The sequence below is a fragment of the Simochromis diagramma genome, unplaced genomic scaffold (genome assembly GCF_900408965.1).
Source record: "Simochromis diagramma unplaced genomic scaffold, fSimDia1.1 OVJJ01000487.1, whole genome shotgun sequence".
NCBI lineage: Eukaryota > Metazoa > Chordata > Actinopteri > Cichliformes > Cichlidae > Simochromis > Simochromis diagramma.
Window position 1 is genome coordinate 3,944,909 of NW_024387305.1, and position 21,024 is coordinate 3,965,932.

At 40.5% G+C, this 21,024-nt stretch overlaps 1 protein-coding gene across 5 annotated transcripts; it reads right to left on the reverse strand.

Moving 5' to 3' along the window:
• Positions 1–60: 60 nt before the first annotated feature.
• LOC120717090 (girdin-like) lies at positions 61–19,877 on the reverse strand. Of its 5 annotated transcripts, none has more exons than XM_040004926.1 (29): positions 18,989–19,877; positions 18,817–18,908; positions 17,474–17,579; positions 15,100–15,169; positions 14,733–14,791; positions 14,564–14,647; positions 14,275–14,415; positions 13,935–14,113; positions 12,982–13,063; positions 12,114–12,272; positions 11,799–11,945; positions 11,500–11,644; positions 8,652–9,299; positions 8,353–8,558; positions 8,059–8,253; positions 7,256–7,386; positions 7,008–7,146; positions 6,758–6,931; positions 6,310–6,471; positions 5,893–6,170; positions 5,593–5,736; positions 5,294–5,480; positions 4,953–5,098; positions 4,673–4,765; positions 3,762–3,973; positions 3,020–3,100; positions 2,214–2,450; positions 1,974–2,039; positions 61–1,727 (listed from the first exon to the last, which is right to left on the reverse strand). In XM_040004926.1, exons 1-29 carry the CDS (start codon positions 19,049–19,051, stop codon positions 643–645), a joined length of 5,511 nt encoding a protein of 1,836 aa, XP_039860860.1. In that variant the 5' UTR covers positions 19,052–19,877; the 3' UTR covers positions 61–642. The 5 variants fall into 5 exon arrangements, with proteins under 5 accessions (XP_039860860.1, XP_039860859.1, XP_039860861.1 ...); XM_040004925.1 differs by having other exon boundaries at positions 7,008–7,149; XM_040004927.1 differs by lacking the exon at positions 3,020–3,100 and having other exon boundaries at positions 7,008–7,149; positions 18,989–19,876.
• Positions 19,878–21,024: the final 1,147 nt, after the last annotated feature.

A 21,024-nucleotide genomic window follows, 5' to 3' on the forward strand; every position in this document is an offset into this window, starting at 1 on the left:
CCCATCCAATAAGAACACGGGGCGGGCCCAGGTTACAAAAGAATGACGAGCAAAAATTTTTCACATTTTGCACAGGTTTCTTTATTTAAGGGAAAATAGCGTTCACGTAGTAGAAGATATACACACGTCTTACATATGAGCAACACTTCCCACCTCAGATTCAAATACAAAATAAAAGAGACTCTAAAAGCAGTGCATAATAAGTTATAACTCATGTATGAGGAACAGAACATAAATAGAAGTTACAAAAATGAATACAATATTTTTGGCAAACACGAATATATTTACAAGTATGGCTAAGGTCTGAATGACACGCACAAATCTAATTAATTAGAGGTTAAACAGGAGATCTATCTACGTATCACTGAATGAAATTAAACATCATTTGTGCAAAACAATAACCAACGTGTAAATAATACTGTAACACTTTTGATCTGCTGCTCAGGTTGATTACTAAAGCAATGTAAAAAAAAATATCAGAATGTCTTTTTATTGAACACACTTTTATAGGTAGCCAGTGTAATACAGTGCAAACATACTGATTGCTTAAAATCCTTGTGTGCTGTGATGAATAATTGCTTCATAGCCACCTGCTTTATTTGAGTGACTAATTGTACAGTGATGTGACAGTGACGGCTGCTTTCATGCAACTGTGAGCTGCTCGTCTTTCCCTTCCAGCCCAGCTGCATGCTCTGGATTTTGACTCTGCTCATCTGCCATATTAAGAACTGTTTGCGGTGTGTTTTCGACAGATTTTGAGATTTCTCGTGAACAGGTTTGATCCAGAGGTGAATTTTGACAGAGGACGGTTCGGTTGGTGTCAAGCCCATCTAGACTAGTTGTGGTGGTAACTACAGAATCACCAAAGATTGTATTGGAAAAGACAGATTTGAAAGTGAATGAGGAGTCAAAAAGTGGCTCCTGCACAGCTGCTGGGTCTCTTGGAGGTTTGACAGGAGGAATGGGCGCAGGCTCACTGTTCTTAATCTCTGGCTCTGGTTGTTGATTCGGGCTTGCTGCTTCTTCCTTAATATTGCTCTCTGAATACTCTGAAACCTGGACAGGGACCAGGTCAGTCTTGACTATCACCTTGTAGTTACTGCTGACACTGGATCGTCGGGACGAGCCCTCTGCTGTTGAAATGACACTGCTTGCGCGAGGGAGACTTTTGGGAGACCACGGCCCTTTAAGTCGCCCTTCTTTTCCCATCGGGGAAGAGAAGCAGTTGAGGCAGCCAGACATTGAGGATGACTTGCCCTGAACATACAACACTGTGATTGGTGAACAAGCAGAGGCTTTGGTAGTTTCAGCTTTGCTTGTGCTCAGTTTAGGATTCATCCCATTGAGTCCTGGATTGATTTTGCCTGTACCTCCTGAATCTGATGCGCGCCTTGTCATCTTCCCCCTTGACCCTCTTCGAATACTTTTTGTGCCCCTTCTAAGCCAGAAGTCCTGAGGCAGAACAGGATCTCTCTGTTTTGGTTCACATTGGATATCTGAAATCTTACTGTTAGCAGTGGGCATGGTAGAGGCTTTCTCTTTGTGCTGCTGCTTTGTGTGCAGGGGGGTTGAGGCATCACTGGGTGGTTGGTAGGAGGAGGAGGAAGAACGACGTGATGGAGGGTGCTGGACAGGGCTGCTTCCATTTGACCACGGCTCATTCTCCAGGCTCAGGTTGAACTCAACACTGCTCTCACTTTGGGCCCTGCTCTCAGCGCAATTCAGCCCTGAAAAGAGATTACAATGTTTTTTCAGAGCTAAAATTTATATGAAAATCATTTAAAAAAACATCTCTCTGCTCTTTCACCTTGATATGCTAAATGACCAATAGGGAGCAGCAGTTAACAGTTGCTGGCACTAAGGATCAACATAGAGATTAATATGAAACAAGGTCATGATTGCGATTTGATGGATTTAGTCTTAATTCCTGCATGTTTGTTGAATCCTCTAAATGAGTATCCCAAAGGTTTTACCGTGATTTTGCAGCTCATCATTGTCCTCAAGTCCAGATGGCAAATTGCTGTCATTTGAATGCTTATCTGTGGGGCAAAGAATAAAACAATTATTGTGTGAATGACACTTTTCTATGCTTAGGCAAGAACAGGGCGTGACAGTGTTTTAATTTAATTACTCTGCACTTTATTTTACTATATAAACAATTAAAATTAACAAAAGAAAAAACAAAACAAACACTGGTTAATGAATGCCTCTACCTGTCAACTCAGAAACATTTGGAACAATGTCAGTGGTGGTGCTGTCGAGATGGACAGATGGCAGAGTGGTGGTATGAGGAAGGGGGAGGATGGACGAGATGGAGTCGGTAAATGATGAGGTCAGTGGGTCTTTCCTGCTTTCCTCCACATCAGCTTCTGACTCTTCCAGCTGTACTGAGCTGTCAGGCAAGCAGTTTACCTCTAATGGGGGCGAGGGACAGACTAAGCTGCTCAGGGCTTCATTGTTGGATGAAAGAATGGAAGAAGTGGGATGTGGATGACGTAAAGGAACAGAAAGATGAAATGGCTGTGAAGATTATGAGGGTTTTTTTCCCAGTAGTGTGGTCACTATATAAACAGATGTAAAGGATGGAGCTTTTACATTATAATCTCAATCTGTTTCGCTTTCACTGCAGCCTGGGATTACAAAGCTACTGCCACAAAAGTCTCTTCCTGCAATGCAGCATTTCTTTGACCTCTGTGGTTCTAATAAAATACCCCACACTGTTCCAAATATAGCCACTCTGTTAGAAAATAAGTCCTGCAGCAGCCTGTATCTGCAAGAACATGCAATATCATAACAAATAACTTTAAATTAGGCTGGTGAAATGAGTTTGCCAATGATGTCCACACTGCTAACACATTACCCAGTTATTTTAGAACTTGGGGACAATGACAAATCAGATATGAGTTAGTGGTATGCTAGCATTAAAAAAAAGCATAAAGCACAAAGCTGTTGGAATTACTGAAGTAAGAGAGTAAAAAGGGCAAGATGAAGCCAGACAACGGACCACAGTCTTTCTTACATATGGAACGCCGAAACAGGGACTTGACTTTGTCTCTGTCCTTCAGCCGGTTCCTCATACGGGGAAACATTTTCAGAGTGGCTTTTTAAGAGTGACCACATGGGAGACACGCAGAACAGATAGAAGGGAGGGTGTGGATGCCAGCAGAGAGTAAGGGGAAAGAAAGAGAGGGGGAGAAGTAGGAAGGGCAAAGACAAGGGGAAAAGAGAGCCGAGGGTGTTGGGAGGAGTGAATAAAAATATAAAGACAAGAGAAAGACAAAGGGGAGAAATACTGAGGATTCCTCAAGAAACTTGACACACCTCATGCACTGGAAAGAATGATGCTTTGAACATGAAACACACACAACATACTCTGATTTTTAATACACTAAGTATGCTTCTGTAACTTTTCTTTCTGAGCTACTGATAACTAGTTTGTTCACACACTGCCGTTGGTATATGTATAGTTACCAAAATGCACATATAAATGATGTGGAAACAGGTTTAGTTTAAAATACACATATTTATTTAAGCTTTCGCACCTTGATGGAAAATCTTAAGGCAGAAAATGGCTTTTTTGTCAAATTCTGGGAAGATGAGCGTCCTTCACACGTAGATGTACATGGACCTGATTTGTCCGTCACTTCACTCATGCATCTCTGTACAGTGGCTGTGAATTGGATCTTACATGAACGCACCTGTATGATCTGCATGTTTCAGCTCTGATGATGATCTTTTGAATTTGAGAAGGAAATACTCACTGCTGTTACGTTGGGGTGAGATGACATCACATGCTGATGTGGAGGCTGAGCCTCCAGAGCCATTTGAGCTGATGAAAGAACTGTTGTCGTGACAGGAGAGCTGAGGCTCAGGAACGCCTGAGTGTGTGGGTGTGGGTGGGCGTTCAGGCCCATGCTCGCGGCTATTGGATTTCATCAGCTTCTTCAGCTTCAAAGTAATCCAGTTCCCACGTCTGTGGAAGAGCAGATAATTCAAGGGAAATCAAATAAATAATATAACACAGAGGATGGTCTGCACAGAAAATGCACTGGGCATCGATGTGGTTAAGCATCACCACTTACCCATCGAATTAAGCTTGAAATTCTTGTGATCAGATTAAACAATCAATACTTGAAGTTCATTCAGGAATATCTTAAAGATGTAAAAATGGTAAATGGCCTGTATTTATATAGCGCTTTACTAGTCCCTAAGGACCCCAAAGCGCTTTACATATCCAGTCATCCACCCATTCACACACTGGTGTGATGTATCCCAACAGAGACCTTCACTCTCAGTGTGCAGGCTTACTTCCAGTTCCAATGGTTTCCAAAAGTTGAACAGGAGGCAGAGCCTTCAGGTATGAGGATCCTCTAATTAGTATAAGTATAAGGCTTAGTGACTCACGTGAGCCTGAAGCTAGCCTGAGTTATGCAGCTATAGGCTCAGGCTGCTGAGGGTCTTGCCATGATGCACTGAACATTTCACTTTGCTTTATCCTTATGCATTTACATGCCACATGCCAGAAATATGACTACATACAAATGAATCATGTTTCATGCTATGAAATTGCCTTAATTGATCAAATAACTGTCTCTATGAACTGGAATTTATGTAAAAAGTTATAAAACTTGTTTCATCAACATAAACATGAAAATAAAGGTGTCCCCCTTACCTGCGAGGAGGCGAGGGCTCATAAAACTTATATTGGTCCATTATCTTTTCCTCCAGCTTCTCTTTCTGCCTCCTCAAATGATTAAGCTTGTCACTGAAAAGAGAGAGATTATAGGTTAATCATCAATAGAATTTAGGTCTCACTAAAGGGGCATTTTTGATATCTTAATTAGCGATATGTTTTGTTGTCTGCAGGTACCAAACATTGTTAAGTCCATTAGCAAAATACTATAGCATGAAGATTTGATCATGGTAAACTTACTATTGTCCTGTGCACTTACATATACTGGCGTTCTTCAACATGAAAGAGATCTTTGCTCTCCATAGTCTGCTCCAGCAAAGTCCGGTTCTGTAGCATCAGGGTCTCAATCTGGGCGAGCAGGTGGCGGTTCTCTTCCTCGAGGTTGCCCTTCAACTGGCTCAGGAGCTAAGCGTCAGATGAACATGCATGCTTATAAATAAACATCTATCAAAAGCACGCACTGGTATGCAATTGTGAAAACAGGTTTGATAGGTTTCAGCCCCTTTGGAATTCTGAATTGGTTAAGCATTTGAAAAAAATGGTTGAAAGTTGTTTTTTTTAATGCAACCATCGGATTGTTCACAGGATTTGAAAGCGTACCTCGCACTGATTTGTGAGTTTTGTGCACGTGATGTCGAGCTGCTGATAGTCCTTTTTGAGCTTCGAAAAGTCTGCCTCTAGCCACGTGTGCTCCAGCTTGGCCTCATTCAGCTGGCTCTTGAGCTGCTTGTGATCCGATGTCAGCGCTTCGTTATCGTTAAGAAGCTGGCGGTATGTCTGGTTCAGCCTTAAAAAATTATGTATCATGAGAAAAATTTCCTTTGTTGATATATCCACATATATATACATGCTCTGGAGTTTATGTGTGTGTGTAGGTTTGTGTGCATGCACGTTCTCACCAGTCTTTCTCATCACGGAGTCTGCAGCACTCAGCAGCCGTTGTCCTGTGCTGTTCTTTCTCCAAAGCCATCCTCATCTGCTCCTCCTTGAGGGCTTTCTCCAGGTCTTCTAATTTGCTACGTTGCTGCAACAGGCTGTTGTATCTAAATAACAATCCAAACATGAATATGAAGTTCATGTTTGGGTTTAGGTTAACTGGCAATGCTCAGATTAAAGATATGAATGATCCTTAAGACAAGTGGTTTAAATGAACTTGTATGCAAACTTTTACCATCGTCCACAGCTCTCTTGTGACCTACCTGTCTTGAAGAGTGCGATGCTCCAGTTCCAGTGTGCGGTGGGCATTTTTCAGACAGCCGTGCTTGCCCATCAGGGCCTCACACTCCATGGCTTGTCGCTCATGCAGGACTGCCAGGCGCTCATGATCTCGTAACAGCTGCTCTTGAGCACCGCGCAGCTCTTCACGTTCATGTATAGCACTGTCCCGTTCACTTTCTGCCTTAGACTGCTGCTGCTGCAGCTGAGTGTTTTGGGCCATAAGGGAGGCGCTCTGTGAATTCAGTGTTGACTTTTCCACCTGGAGAAAAACACCAAGGAATTAATGTAACATAAATAGTTTATGTATGCTGTTTACAAGAGCAGAAGCTTACCAGAGGATATTACAGAAGCTTTTATGTGAATTCTGTTACAGAGACTAGTGTGTATTGTAATGACACCTGCAGGGTTGCATTGTGTGTCTGCAATGCTGTGTTGTTCTCCTGCAGTGAGGCAGCCTGCCGCTGCAGGGCAAGGACCTGAGCCTGCTGGCTGTCAGACTGACTCTCCAGCTGTTTTAGCTGGGCTTGTAAAGCCTGGCGTTCTGCCTCCAGTGTCGCATTCTGCATAAGAGAGCAGGAAGATATTATGACAAACTGTAGCGTGGTATTAGCTTTAGCATAATTTGTGTGCCATTATCAAAAATAGGGAATCTCTGTGTACAGGAACCCATGATATAATTTAATATTGTACAGCTTTATGTGTTCTATGTTCCTCTTTATGTGTTTACAGAAATGTAAATGGACTGCTACTTATTTAGACACTTTTCTATTTTAACTGAGCACTCAAAGCACTTTTTACTACGAGTCTCATTCACCCAATCTCTCTCACACACACAATGTCACTTACATTTCTCTCGACTTCAATGAGGCGATCTTTTAGCTTCAGCAGTTCTTTGGTAGCTTCCTGACTTTCACGTAGCCATTCACTCATGGCCTTGCCAGTTTCTCTTGGAGGTGTGGAACTTGATGTTGTCCTCTCTTCCTCCTGCCTCTGTTGCAGGGCTTCATAGCTCAGCTTCACCTGTGTGATGGAAGACAGTCGTTCAAGTGGATCCAGAGAAACTAACAGGTTTGGGAAGCTTAACTTTATTCCTTACACTCTTTAGTTCCTGGCGCAGCTGCTGATTCAGAGAGGAGGATTCCTGCAGACGGGCCTCCAAAGAAGCCAACTTGTCGTCTTTTATCTGCAGAGACTTTTTCAGAGATGTCTCCAGCTCAGACTCGAGCATTTTGAACCTGCTGTGTATAGAAAATTATTTTGCGTTATAAAACTTTGCATTTGTTATAACATTCTCTTAAATAGTTACGTGATGGGAACAGAAAGCTCCAAAGAGTATGCACAGACCTGTTATCTGGCCTCTCTTGTTCAGCCTGATGTGCACTCTCCTGGTTCAGGACCTTCATTTCTAGCTCATGGGAAAGCCTCTCTAGTTCATTGTCTCTTTGCTGGGTTCTCAGCTTCTCGCTAACTAGCTCCTAAAGATAGACAATACATTTCAAATAAAACAAACAGGTTTCCATAATAGCAGTATTGCTTAATCAGAATCAAAATCAGAATACTTTATTAATCCCTAAGGAAATTATGTAAGGGACGGCAATGTCATTTAGCTGGCCTGAAGTAGTTATATGAAGACTGCCACTAAAGGTTAAGGTGCTTAACACATTTATTAGACCACCACTCATGAAAAATAAAGAAAATATGAATATTTTAGAAATCTGTCAAAAGCTTGTGTGAAACTAAAAATTATATTGTTATTTATTAGGTAAATAACAAAATGAATTCATGTGTTTATACCTAAATTTGAGCCAGCAAAGTAGACAATTTTTACTGCAAGTAAACAATTAAAATTTGGGATCTTAATCAAAACATAATGATGTTCTTTACTATTTTTTCAGTATTTTTAGTAAAACTGTAAATTTGAAAATTCATGAATAACAACAATATTTTTATTTTAGTGTTAAAAATGTAATGTTGATATAAAAAGCTTGTGCTTCTGGTGTATTAATGATTACAGAAACACAAAATAAAATCATTTTAGTAATTACCAGTACGGTTAGGCCAGCTTTGGCATAAACCTTAGATTGGGTGACAGTCTAATAAATGTATTAAACGCTGTAGGTCATGTTATGCATCCAGTCAGTCCTCACTTCTCTGAGGGTTGCCAGGGTTCTCTGGTCGATAGCAGCCTGCTTGGTCAGTTCTCTGTTGTCTCTCTCCAGGCCTTTCACCCTCTCAGCAGTTTCCCTTAATCCGTCCACTTCCTTTACAAGAAAACGCATCTCCCTTTCCAAGCTAGCCATACAGACATTACTGCTGTCTAATTTGGCTTCTTGGATTTCAGCCTGAAATACAGGAAAGTAGAACAGTCGATAAGGTTTCCAAACATTATCTAACGCTAGAAAACTGATATCTTTATTTAAAAAAAAAAAAAAATTGTCCACCTGTTGCCGGAGTCGTCGATTCTCTTTCTCTAGCTGCCTCTTGTCTCTCTCCAGGGCAGTTGTTTCATGCTCCAGGGTCTGCTTCTCTGTTTCTAACTGCTCCAGGCGTCGTGCAGAGATGCGAAGTTCCTCTAAAGAGGCCTGCAGGCTCTGATTCTCTGCTTCCAGCTCCTCAACCTCTGCCTCTAGACGCTGAACCTTTCGGTCTTGAACATGGAGAATGATAGAAGAAATAAATTAATCTGAAAATGTTTTGCTATATAAGTACAAAAACACTACTTATTTTCTATGGGACCTACCAGTGTTGTCAAGTGAAGTTTGTAGATGCTGATTTATTGTGTCCAGGGCCCTGCACTTGGCCTCTAGCCGCTGTGTGTGCTTGCTGGCATAGGAGGAGCGTGTTGGCAGACCTGTGAAGATGCTTTCATGGCGGGGACTGCTGTTCTTTGAGCCAGGCGAGTGATCATGTGACCTCACAAAATAATGGCGCCTATTGTGATTGTTTTCTAAGACTTCCAAATCAGACATCCTTTCTTTGAAATGGTCTCCACTGTCTCCATCCTCTAGCTGTCCTTTCTCCTGGATATTACGCTCTGGATTAGCTGTGAGATGGTTCACACTCTGGACTTGCTCCAACTCCTCGGTGTCTAGCTGCTGATGGCAGCTTAAATCCCCATTTAGCATCGACTTTGTTACAATACGGAGGGTCACTCCATTAGAGTGATTTTTAGCATTTGAGCAGGAGGTCTGCAACACTGAGGACTCGTCTGTTGATGAGGTACAGTTGTTACTACACATTGCCAGGTGGCTATGTTTGGTTTGTGTGATGTTATTAACAGAAGCTCTGAGCTCCTCTATGATCTTCAGGAGATGTTTGTTCTCTTTCTCCAGTTTCAGCAATCGACTGCAGGCCCTCTCACTGACCTCCTCACTCAGGGTCTGCTGGCCTTTTGACAAACACACAAACACACAGTTAGTTTGCAAGACGCTTGAGAGAAACAAATGAAAATAGCTCACTTTTCTAGGAATGTTATTAACTGGTCACTTTCACATTCTGCAATGCTGCTATTTACAAAAATATCATTAAAAATAAGTTTGGTATCAGTAGAAGCGCCACTCATATGTACAGACATGCCTCTGATTCACTTTTTGTAACAGAGATTCATTTAACAAAGACAATAAAAGTCACATCTTAAGCCTGATTGTTGAGTATTTCATGTAAATAACTTATTTAAGAGATGGCACAATAATGCATGCACACCTTTACATAACTTATCCTTATCTAATCTCACTGGAAAGTACACTATATTGCCAAAAGTAGTCACGCATATGAACTTGAATGACACAGCATTCTTAACTCGCAGAGTTTAATATGATGTCGTCCCATCCTTTCCTGAAATAGCAGCTTCACATTTTTCTGGGAAGCCTTTCCACCAGGTTTAGCTGTGTGTTTATGGAACATTTTGACCATTCATCCAGAAGCGCATTTCTGAGGTTGGACATGATGTTGGACGAGAATGCCTGGCTTGTAGTCTCAGGACTCTGTGCAGGCCAGTCAAGTTCCTTCAGGCCAAACCTGCTGATCCATTTCTTTTAGGACTTTGTGCACTGCTCATCTGAGTGCACTGGGCTATCTTCAAACTACATTAGGAGCATTAAATTGTCCAAAATGTCTTCATTCTTTTCACTGGAACTAAGGGGTCTGTCAGGGGCTGGGTCTGTAGCCTGACATTTTGAGTTTGTTTTGTATTATTGGTGCCTTATGTTATATTGGAAATATGTTAAGTTCTTGTGTTGCTATTATTAGTTAGGACAGGGGTGGGCAACTCCAGGCCTCGAGGGCCGGTGTCCCTGCAGGTTTTAGATGTGTCCTTGAACCAACACAGCTGATTTAAATGGCTAAATTAGCTCCTCAACATGTCCTGAAGTTCTCCAGAGGCCTGGTAACGAACTAATCATTTGATTCAGGTGTGTTGACCCAGGGTGAGATCTAAAACCCGCAGGACACCAGCCCTCGAGGCCTGGAGTTGCCCACCCCTGAGTTAGGATATAGTTGAGTTTATTCTAGTTTTTGCTTTATCTATGTCTCCTGGTTTGAGTCTTTTCCTGCCTTCTGTGTCAGTCTGTCATGCATTTTTTTGTCTCTGTTTTGAAGTGTCAAGCTTGTGTTATCATGTCTACGTCTCTCCATGTTTCCTGTTTTATTTTGAAAGTCTTGTGTTTCCATGTTCAGTGTGTTTAGTTTAGTTTTCCCTGTGGGGTCAGGTTCATTTGTGTTAGCTGTGTTTCCCCAGGTGTTTCTACTTCCCTCATTACCCTTCTGTGTATTTAAGTCCTCTTTCCACAGTTCAGTGTCAGGTCGTCTGTTTGACTTGTATTACGCCACTCTGGGTTTCAGGTTGAGTTCATGCTTTCTGTTCAGATACTTGTTCATTGTTTTTTCCATGTTATAGTTCTGCATGCACCTTTTCAGATTCACGTTAATATTCACAGTTTTCATAGTTAATCTTAGTTTTTTCACCGTTTAGGTTTCAGTTTAGTTTTTTTCCCCAGCTCGCTTTGCCTTGTTTTATGTTTATGTATTTTCAGCCAAATAAATGGCTCGCCTTTTGATACACTGAGTTTACTCTCCCGTGTCTGCTTTTGTGCCACACCGGCTACGCAGCCGTGACAGGGTCGAGCCCAACTGAAAAGCAATCCCATGCCATAATCCATCCTCCACCAAACTTTACACTTGGGATAATATAGTCATAAAAGTAATATTCTCCTGGAAAACTACAAAACCTAGATTTATCCATTGGATTGGCAGATGGGGAAGTGTGATGCATCACTCCAGAGAACATGTCTCCAATTCTCTATGGTCCAGTGGGGGCGTGCTTTATACTGCTGTATCCAATGCTTTGCATTGCACTTGGAGATGTAAGGCTTGGATACAGCTCTTCAACCATGGAAACCCATTCCATGAAGTTATCTACACACAGTTCTTGAGCTAATCTGAAGACCACGTGAAGTTTGGAGGTCTGTAGTGACTGGTCACCTCTGCACACTACCTGAATTCAGTGATTTGGATGGGTAAGTGAATACTTTTGGCAATATATTGTAGATTAGCCTAAGCTCTCATTATTCCTTCTTTACACCCACTCTTACCCTGGGAGCTTTCTGTGGTCTTGGAGAGTTGCTCTAACTCCCAGCCTAGGTGCTGGGACTCCTCCATACTCCTCCTCTGTGCCAAACACAAAGCCAAGTTGTCCGTTTGCAATTCCTCAATGCGCCTCCGATCTGCCTCCCTCTCCTTAAAACCCAAGGAGAAAACCCAAACTATAAGCGGTGGTATAAGAGCGCTACCTGTCCAGCTGGTGAACAAGCTAGATGAACATTAAAGATGAAATCTAACCTTCCAGATATTTTAAATGATATTTCTGGTAAACTCTGTGGAGATGTCTGACCTGTTCCATGTCATGGACCTGGGCCTTCAACAGCAGATTGTGTTTCTCCAGCTGGTGGATTTTATCTGAGCGTGCCCTCCAGCCTTCCAGTTGATCTTCCAAAACCTCTTTAGTCTCCTGGAGTACCCTATTATCCTCCTTTAGCTCCTGAAACATGAAAAAATATTTAAATTCACCTTAAATACTAAACCACACTGAAGCCCACCCAATCATCATATTTCTCTTTATTTGAATCTTTCACTACAATAGTTAATTAAAAGTCTATTGTATGTTTGTAATGTATGTATGTTCTACATGTATTTATTCTGCCTCAACCTCCACTTTGGCTTTGTAGAACTCCATCTTGTGCAGTTGCTCCCTGTAGCGTCCCACTTCACTCTCCAGCTTGTCCGCCTTGATGGCTCGCTCTCTCAGGGCATCCAGTTCATCACGGTAAGTGCGGGCTGTGCGTGCATCCAGAAGCAACTGGGAATTCTGGTAAAGTTAAGAGAAAATAATGTTTTATAACAAAAAAGTCTTAAGCTTGATACAGCTTTTTATAGTCAGAAATTTCCGCCATAAACTCTAAAGTTCATCATCAAACATCAGTTCAACATCAAATAGCTAAAACAGCAGAGAACACTGACTTAGTTTAGTTGGAAACACGAATGGTAGATTTGTGTGTTTTTTGGTATGGTAAGATGTGAACATCCAATCTGTTGTCATGTGATAACTTTATCAGGGAAAGCCAAGGCACATATAAGTAAGTAAGTAAAATGTTATTAATAAAGAACCTTTAGAGACAAAGATCACGATTAAGTGTTTCACAACAATATAAAATTTAAGGTGATATAATAACTTTTTCCATTCCACTAGACAAAAATGGCTGTAAGAAATTAAATACTGCTTTTATTTTCACTAAATATTTAATTGTTATAAATATATGAACCATGTTAACTAGTGTGACCATCTAAGCCACAAATGCAAATTGAGATTTCCCGAGCAGACAAATCCACAGGGGCTTTAGCTGTACATCTGAGTCAATGTTCAGAGGTTTAAGTTAGTAGTTATTAAGCACGGAGCTGCAGCAAAGTACAGCGTTCAATAATCTGCATAAGCTGCAGAGAGGTCAGGAGGTTACTGTTTGTCACCATTAGCTGTGATTTTTTTTTTTTTTTTTTCAACGTGTTCTTTGACTTCAGACCTCCTGCTGGATTCTCTTCAGCTCAGCCTCCATGTTCTCCAACTCATGTCTGCAGTCCAGCATTTGTTCACTCTTCTCCTCTCTGGTGTCATGTGTGGATCACAGAGAGACATAAAGTTGGGAGGTTAGCATGCGCTACATTTTAAACACGAATTGAAAATGTTTAAATAATAAGTAAGCATAACAGAAATATAAGCGATTCTGACAAAATGGATCAAACATTAGCTGTTAAGCTTCATTTCTTTCCTTCCCACATGCTGACGACAAAAAAAGTGTGTTAATTTTCTTATATAAAAAAGAATAGTCTAAGGCCATTCAAAAAAATCAGAGCATGGCTTTATGTGACATTGTGTTTCTGAACAGTATGTGAGCTGATGGGATGGACAGCAATGATGGAACTGAGATCTTGATTGGATCAGCTTTAGCGTGCGTGTGTTCGTGTGTGCAGTATCTGCAGATATGCAGAGCAAATATGGGTCAGTGGTAGTGCATAGGCATTGAACCTGCCAAGCAGGCAGTAATGTGGGCCAAACTCTGCAGGGCATCTCTTATCCTGTACTATCTCTCTCTCTCTCTGCCTCCTCTTTATTCCCTACTGGCAGTTACACAGAGGAAACCCATTTACCAATCAGCACCGTTAGGAGGAACTCTACAATGCTTAACCTAATAATCTTTTAATGTGGGAGAAAAGCAAACGCTTTACTCTGCAAACATTTTGGTGACATGAAGGGCACAACAGATGAAATAAATCTGGGCAGAAAAGTGCTACAAAAATGCCAACTTACTACAACCTCTTTTGTATTAGTTTTTTAACGTTGATCCAATCTATATAGTAACTTTCATATGAAAATGTTCTGATCTCCAGTTAGTGTAAAATATATCTTAACTTTTTAAGCTAATTTTAGTCAACAAACAAAGAAAACAATTATTTTTCCCACCTATCACATACTTACAGTTCTTGTCTAAGTCGTCTGATCTTTGCCTTAGAGTCAGCCAGTTCGACTGCAAGGTGTTGCTGGGTCCCCACCTGCTGCTGCTGAATTGTAGGAGAGTAGCTGGCAGACTGTGGGCTGGAGGGGCTACTGAGCAAACTTACCACACCCTCCTTCTCCTGCATTAGCTCTGCTATAGTCTGCAGATAGGAAGCAGGATTAATACTACAGGTTGAACATTAGTGATGAGTGTGCAGTATCTGAGCTCAGTCTAAAATGAAAAGCATCTTAATAAAATAATATCCATTGTTCCTATAAAAATATGTAGCTAATACTGTTTGTAAATATGAAAATTAAGTACCTCCAGATGGGTATCCCTCTGATCCAGCAGGTGTCGGAGGTGTGTGGTCATGTTCCTTACTGCTGCCTCCATGTCATCAGGGTGCAGCTCATTAGACTCCAACCACTGCAGATCCAGCACATTGTCTTGACTGTGAGTCAACTGTTAAACACGGGACATGACAATCAGCGTAGTTGAGGAACGAATAATACAAAACACAGCAACTACACAAACAACTGCACAAAAACAAATGATTACCTGTAAAAAAACGCTGTAGCATTCAAAGCATATGTCATATAAAGTCAAATACCTCCTGAATATGAGCAGCTATTGCTGCTTTTGTCTCAAAGTCAAGTGTCTGGATTCTCTCAATGTACTCCTCTTTCTTCTCACACTGTAAAAATGCAAAAATGCACAAATCTGACCCAGAAACTTAAAACATAAACATCATTTTTAAATATGAATCACTCAGTATTTACCTGAACTGCACATCCCAATAGTAATAGCAAAAGTTTCCTCATTTCATCCAGGCTTTGTTCTATGAGAGTAAAGAAATTGAATTATTGGAAAACAAACCCACTGGATCGAAGTAGGACTGCTGTCACGGATTTAAACTGAACACAGCGCTGGTTGGTGTATTTGGGTCATCACTTGCCGAAGCATTGCCATCAGAAGTTAGTGCGGCTATCAGACTGATAGCGGTGTGCAGTTGAATTAAAGGAGCTGAAAAGAGTCTGTTTCATTTTACAGACTCAAAGGTTTTCATTGTTAACTATTCAGAAATCACTGACCACTGAAAATCAAGCGGTGCATATTGGGAATGTATAATCGTTTTAAAGAGCATACCACAGTAAGGAGTCCTGCCAAGCAGCAACACATTTGGCAAAGGAGTCATGATTAATTGTCTCAGATTATCCTACAAAAGAAGAGACAGAAAAGAGAAGAGAGATGGTTAGAGAAAAACCCCACATTTAGGCTAAAGTGAAACAAGGACAAAACACTTCTTGCATTCTAGCCAAAGTGTTTGAATAGATGGAGAAGTATGTATGTACAGCACATAGGACCTGCTCAAATACATGTATAGAAACACTGCCAACAAATGGTGAGTGCTCTGAATGGGTAAATGACAGAGCCAGTTTCCCTGGTGCCGTGGTGAAATTCTGTAAAACTGCTGCAGCCTTGTCCCTGCCTAAGTTTCCCATCATCCTTTCTTTTTGAACCTTATGCGAAAGCTCCTCTATAGAACTGCACTTGTTATTATTCTGTCTCTTTCATATTGAATCACTGCATCTCCTTAACGTAAGCTTTAGCTCCATTAGGTCAAAATCAAACAAAAATACACTAATTCAAACAGCTGCAGCTGCACTATTTGTTTAGCACAAATTATTAAATGACAGCAAGCTAGATGCTATACTCATGTTGTAATTGTAGACAGCGTCATACATACTAAACATGTTAGCCTTGTAACTTTGAACCATGTTCACACACTGACATTTAGCTGAAAGTTCCAGTTAAACCAGTGCAGCGGTCAAGTCTTTTAACTGATCTTAGAGAATGAAAATAACCAAAAATAGACTGCAACACTTCTAGATGCCCTAGATCTACAGTGCCTTACTAATAATAATTTTAATGCGAAAATAAACATGGCACGCTGCAGTTTATCTCAGACTGTCTCTGTTTCCATTCACTGGGGACAAACAGCTTAAAATGTGTACAGGTAGGTCCTGAAGTCTTTGGATAGTGACACAGTTTGTGTAATATAGCTGTTTGTGTAACGTTACTGTATAGAGAAGTAGAGTGCAGAGTTTCAGCTTTAACTCGATGAGTTTAATGTAAGTATAGCATTAACTGAACTGCAGACGTTTTTATACATAGTTCCTCATTTTCAAAGTTTCAAAAGTAAGTGGACAAACTGACATCATTTTAAAGAAATAAGGATTGTTCTAACATTTGGATAAAAAAATCATTCACAGCAAGTCTTAAGTCTAGAACCCATGAAGATCACGAAATGCTGTTTCCTCCGTTGAGATGCTCTACCAGACTTTTACTCCTGCCTGCCTTCTGTTGGTTCTCTCCTCCGTCAGTTATGCCCTCAATAACTGAAAAGCCTGTTCTACTGAGGTGAGATAAGATAACTGATTTGGCCATTGAAGAATATCCCACTTCTCTGCCTTGATAAACTCTTGGTTTGCTTTTACAGTGTGTTTGGGTCACTATCGATTTATGCTGTGAATTGCTGTTCAATCAATTTTGCAGCATTTAGCTACATCAGAGTAGAGATCATAGCCCGGTATAGTTCAGAATGCACAGCCCGTTCTCACTCCCGAGGCGTAACATGTCGACGTTTTGTCACCTAGCGTAAAATGTTACGCTTTGGGAGTGAGAACGTGTTGGAATGCACCCTTTTTAAAGAATAATTTGTCCACTGTTAAAGTTTCTGACAGATTGATTCTAGTTTTTCAGTCTAAAGATTATCTTCACTTGCATGGACATCCCTTTGGACCTCATTACTGAGTTTGTCAATTGTTCTGTTACTTTTCAGCCTCTAAGATTAGTATAAAAATAGACGATCTGTATAAAATTGTGTATAATTCCTAAACAATTAATGCATTTTTTTGATTTCTTGAATTAAAGATGAAAGTCTGAACTTCATTGAATGTTGACTCTGATTTAAAATGCATTGTGTTGGTGTGCAGAGGTACTATTAACAACATAACTAGCAGACATACATGCATGTTTTCAAAAAGCAACTACAGTAGAAATACTGCTACTGTGGTTTCATTTGTGTGGATTATCTTTTCCTTAAGATAATCAATTCATTGTCCTGTTCTCAGTGAAATTGCTTCTCTGGTGATTCTGACTGATTTCAAGGGTTAAATTGTGCTTAATTACTCTGACACAGACAGAAAATCCAAGATTTTAACACCACTGGTGTCTGCCCATGAATTTTGCAACTTTATACGTCAGTCTAAAGCTCTGTCTGTGACTCTGACTGCAGCTTTACTCTGGCTCTGGCTGTGCTCTAATGCCGCTCCTGTGCCGATTACACAGATGTTCACATGACTGAAATTTAGGTCATGCATCTTAAGAAGAACTAGTTGATCTGCTAAGTCATCCAGTATGTTGAAGTTAAAGTAAACCCAGACTATATTATAATCTGATGTTAAGGGAGATTGAAAGCTTAGCTGCTGCTGTATCTATAAAAAAAATGGGAACTCACCAGGTAAAATGTCTTGATCTGCTGCACGAGAAAGTTCAGGTTCTGGATCCTCTGACTTGGATCCTTGCTCATTTTCTTTGCACCCTGAGATGAAGCTGAAGGATTTCTGAAAATGTAACATAAAAGTGTTTTACTTGACTTTACTGCCATTTTCAAACCAACCAACAAGCAGTCAAACATAATTAACATGTTTGGATAAGAAGAAGCCGCAACTGATAGAAATCTTGACTCGGAAACATTCACAAGATCCCTATTCATTCCCAACTTTAGCCTGTGTGACATCATTCCTTCCTGCCAACAAACTGGAGTTTTGTTTTGTTGTGTTTCTAAAGCTTGATGTTGTTATAGGTTGTTATGGAGGTAAGATTTCATTACTGAGAAAGTGAAACATATATATATACGCTTAATATACGATGATAAAAAGAAGAAGGCAAAGCGTAAAAAGAGTCAGTCATAATTATTGAAACAGACACAAATATAATGCTGAGCTGCCGAGTCTCCCTCTGTGTGCTGTTTGTCCTGTTCTGTACTCTTTCCCCCTCCCATCTGTGTCCCAGTGGCACTAAACACCAGGCCCTAATCCCAAAAGGGTCTTCCCAATCCAGGAGATTATCCCGCCTCTTCCCCTCCCTTCAGTGCAACTTTTTTTTTTTCATGTAGAACTGGTTATTGTGACCCTGGGGAGATAATTGGGGTGAATGGATACTATAGATTTGCAATGTCTAAAGAGCATTATCCACAAGTGCACTCGATCATAGTTTTTTTCCTCTTTCTTTGGAGTGCTTCAGTTTTAGTTAGGAGTCATCTATCAATCTTTGAAGTGTCATTTAACTTGCACATGAAGGCTTAACACACTGGTTTGGTAGTGTTTGCTAAGGACGAGGGTAATTCCCTCAGAACACAAGGCAAAACTATCATAATCTCTTAAGTAGCATCTTGCCAGTATGGATGAAGTCTCTCATGTTTTGGTTAATCTCTTGCCTTCAGTCTGGTCTGTCTCAAGCCGTACATCTCTGGGTAACTTTTATGCTAATTCTAACATTTATGTCAGACACCCGAACCTGTCAGTAATGAGGAAGTCTGCAGCTGACTACAAAGATCCCCTTTATTACTGCAGAGTAACAAAGCTGGTACTGTTGATCCCTGGATAAGAATGTTAGCAGATGCTTCATACAGTATCAGTGGATGCTACACCATGAAGCAAGAGGATCAGAAATCAGCAAAAAAAAAAAAAGATTCTTTATTGACCACAGTCAGCCAAAAATCTGAATTTATCTTGACACAACTTAGATTGAAAATCAGATAAATGAACAGGAGGCTCAAACTGGGATAAAATTACTTACATTTGGGTCATTATGTCGTTTAGAAAGACTCCATCCAGCAGTTCAGAAAAATCCAAGTGCATACCCCCATCATTTGGCACGAATGTCCTCACCTAAACAGCAAAGAGAATATGGGATTTGAGGTCGATATCACAGTATCTGTGAGGAGACCAGAGCATTGTACATCACTTACCCAAGTGACAAGTGGGCTCAGCATGAACTGATCCAGACAGGGCAGAAAAACTCCACTCTCCATCGTTAGCTAGGCTTTGAGTGACTGGTCTCAATAGAACATCCAAGTTGATTTAATCAAGAAAAAAAAATATGATAGCACGAAATACATCTTTTAAATGAAGTGATCCAATCGTCTATTCAGGTCGTCCCGTCCATCTTCTTTAGAGAAGAATTCCCTCTGACACTGCGCTTTGAATTGTCTTTGCTTTCTCTCACAAACTCGTAAAATCTCGCGGTTTAATTTTCGATAAGTGAACGTTTAAACATGTGCGGATTTTGTCCCGGAACAGCACACACGGACATACATCCTCTCTGGTCCTCTGCTGCAAAGGCATCTGCTGTCAATCCTCCTCCTCCTCCTCCTCCCCCCTCCTGCTCTCTGCTCGTCGCACTGAAAGAGTTGGCACTGCTGTATTAGGGATGTTTAAAGGAGCAAAGAAGTTTGAAAAAGTGGCATTTGAGCCAAATAGAAATATCACCTCCCTAATATAATTTAACTCTAGAAAAAAAAAAATTCCCCTTGGGTTCATATTTTGAAGTTACTGCAGCAGAAACGCCGAAATAACTTTGCCTTTAATCTGTTACCATGGTGATAGCGCCCCCACCCCTTCCTTTCAGCAGCAGCAGCAGTAGCCTCTTTTCCACCGGGCAGCAGAAGTAAGGCTGCTGCTGCTGATACATCCACTTCAGCTGTAGCCACTTAACGTTGCTCGTAGATGCTAAGTGGAGCTATTAAATCCCCCCACTCCCCCAAAAAGAAAATGCAGCCCACCGGTAATTTTATACAGAAATACACAGTCCAACCCAGAAAGCACAGCAATCACTAAAAAGCGTTAATCTGAATTCAAAAGGTTGCTAGACTAATCTAGAAACATATCAGAGACGTCGTTGAGGTTCTTACCTCTGTGAATACATCAGAATACATCAAAATAAATTCACAGTACAAAACTTTGGCACGCAAAAGACCATAATGGTGTAACAGCACCACCTCGTGTTTAAGTTATACATTTTTTTGTGCACAATTTCTAGATAAATTATGTTTCATCTTGTTCTCTCTATAAACTCCACAAGATGCTCGGTTGAACTTTCCCTCGTCCGAGGTAAACTTATTTTAAACTCTTAATAAACAGTCATGAGTCTACTTCTCACCTTCCGGTGTTACACTCTCAAGACTCCGGGCAGAACACATGGGTAAATGCAATTCCCATTGCTACAAATTACAGTTTATACATTTAAAATCGTAAAGTTGTGTTTATATTAAGAGTGTCACAATAACCCTGAATGATATTGATATCTGGTCAATATTACTCGTAAGATAACATCATGAACAATTGTGCAATTGATCTTTCTATATGTTTTTTCCATTTATGATTCCAACAATAACTGTAAATGTGTACAAGTCTACACTACTGCTTTAGAACAGTAGAATGGTGGTTCCTAAAGTGTGGGTTGAGGCACCCTGCTAGGCATCAAAGGTACTGCAGATTGGCTGCAGAAATAAGAGAAATTGTGGTTGAAATTACTCACTCAAGTGAGTATGTACAGTTAGACAGTTTGATTTATAAGACAGAATTCAAATTGGTAATAGCAGGTTAGTTTGTGGTACGACTCATTAATCTGACCTAAATTTTTTTGCTCTTGTACTGAAAGTGGGTCATACATTGGCCTTAACACTAGGTAGCATTAGCAATTTATAGCCAACAGCCTGTGTTGCTTATATTTTTTTTGAGTAAAATGTTCAAGGAAATACATCACTTTCATTTTGTTTAAAGTTAAGATTTAAGGCGCCACTGAATTTTCTGATTTGTGAGTGGGCTGCAGCACTCTTGACTTTAGTAATTGTTGCTACAGAAAGATACAGAAATTTAATTACTCGATATGACATATGATCCTCCACATTTACTTACAAATAAACATTATCATGCATTTTTATACAGAAGAATTTTTCTTCTTGTCTCCCATCACTCACAGTACATAGGTTCAATTTCAGACGTT

What these genes read in the sequence shown, in the direction of transcription:
- LOC120717090 (XM_040004925.1), bottom strand. Translation starts at nt 19,051, where the DNA reads ATGGAGAGTGGAGTTTTTCTGCCCTGTCTGGATCAGTTCATGCTGAGC. An exon ending in AGATCAAGACATTTTACCTG is followed by an intron (nt 15,170 to 17,473) that starts GTGAGTTCCCAT and finishes CTTCTTTTGTAG; the next exon opens with GATAATCTGAGACAATTAAT. An exon ending in AGAGGGATACCCATCTGGAG is followed by an intron (nt 14,114 to 14,274) that starts GTACTTAATTTT and finishes TCCTATCTGCAG; the next exon opens with ACTATAGCAGAGCTAATGCA.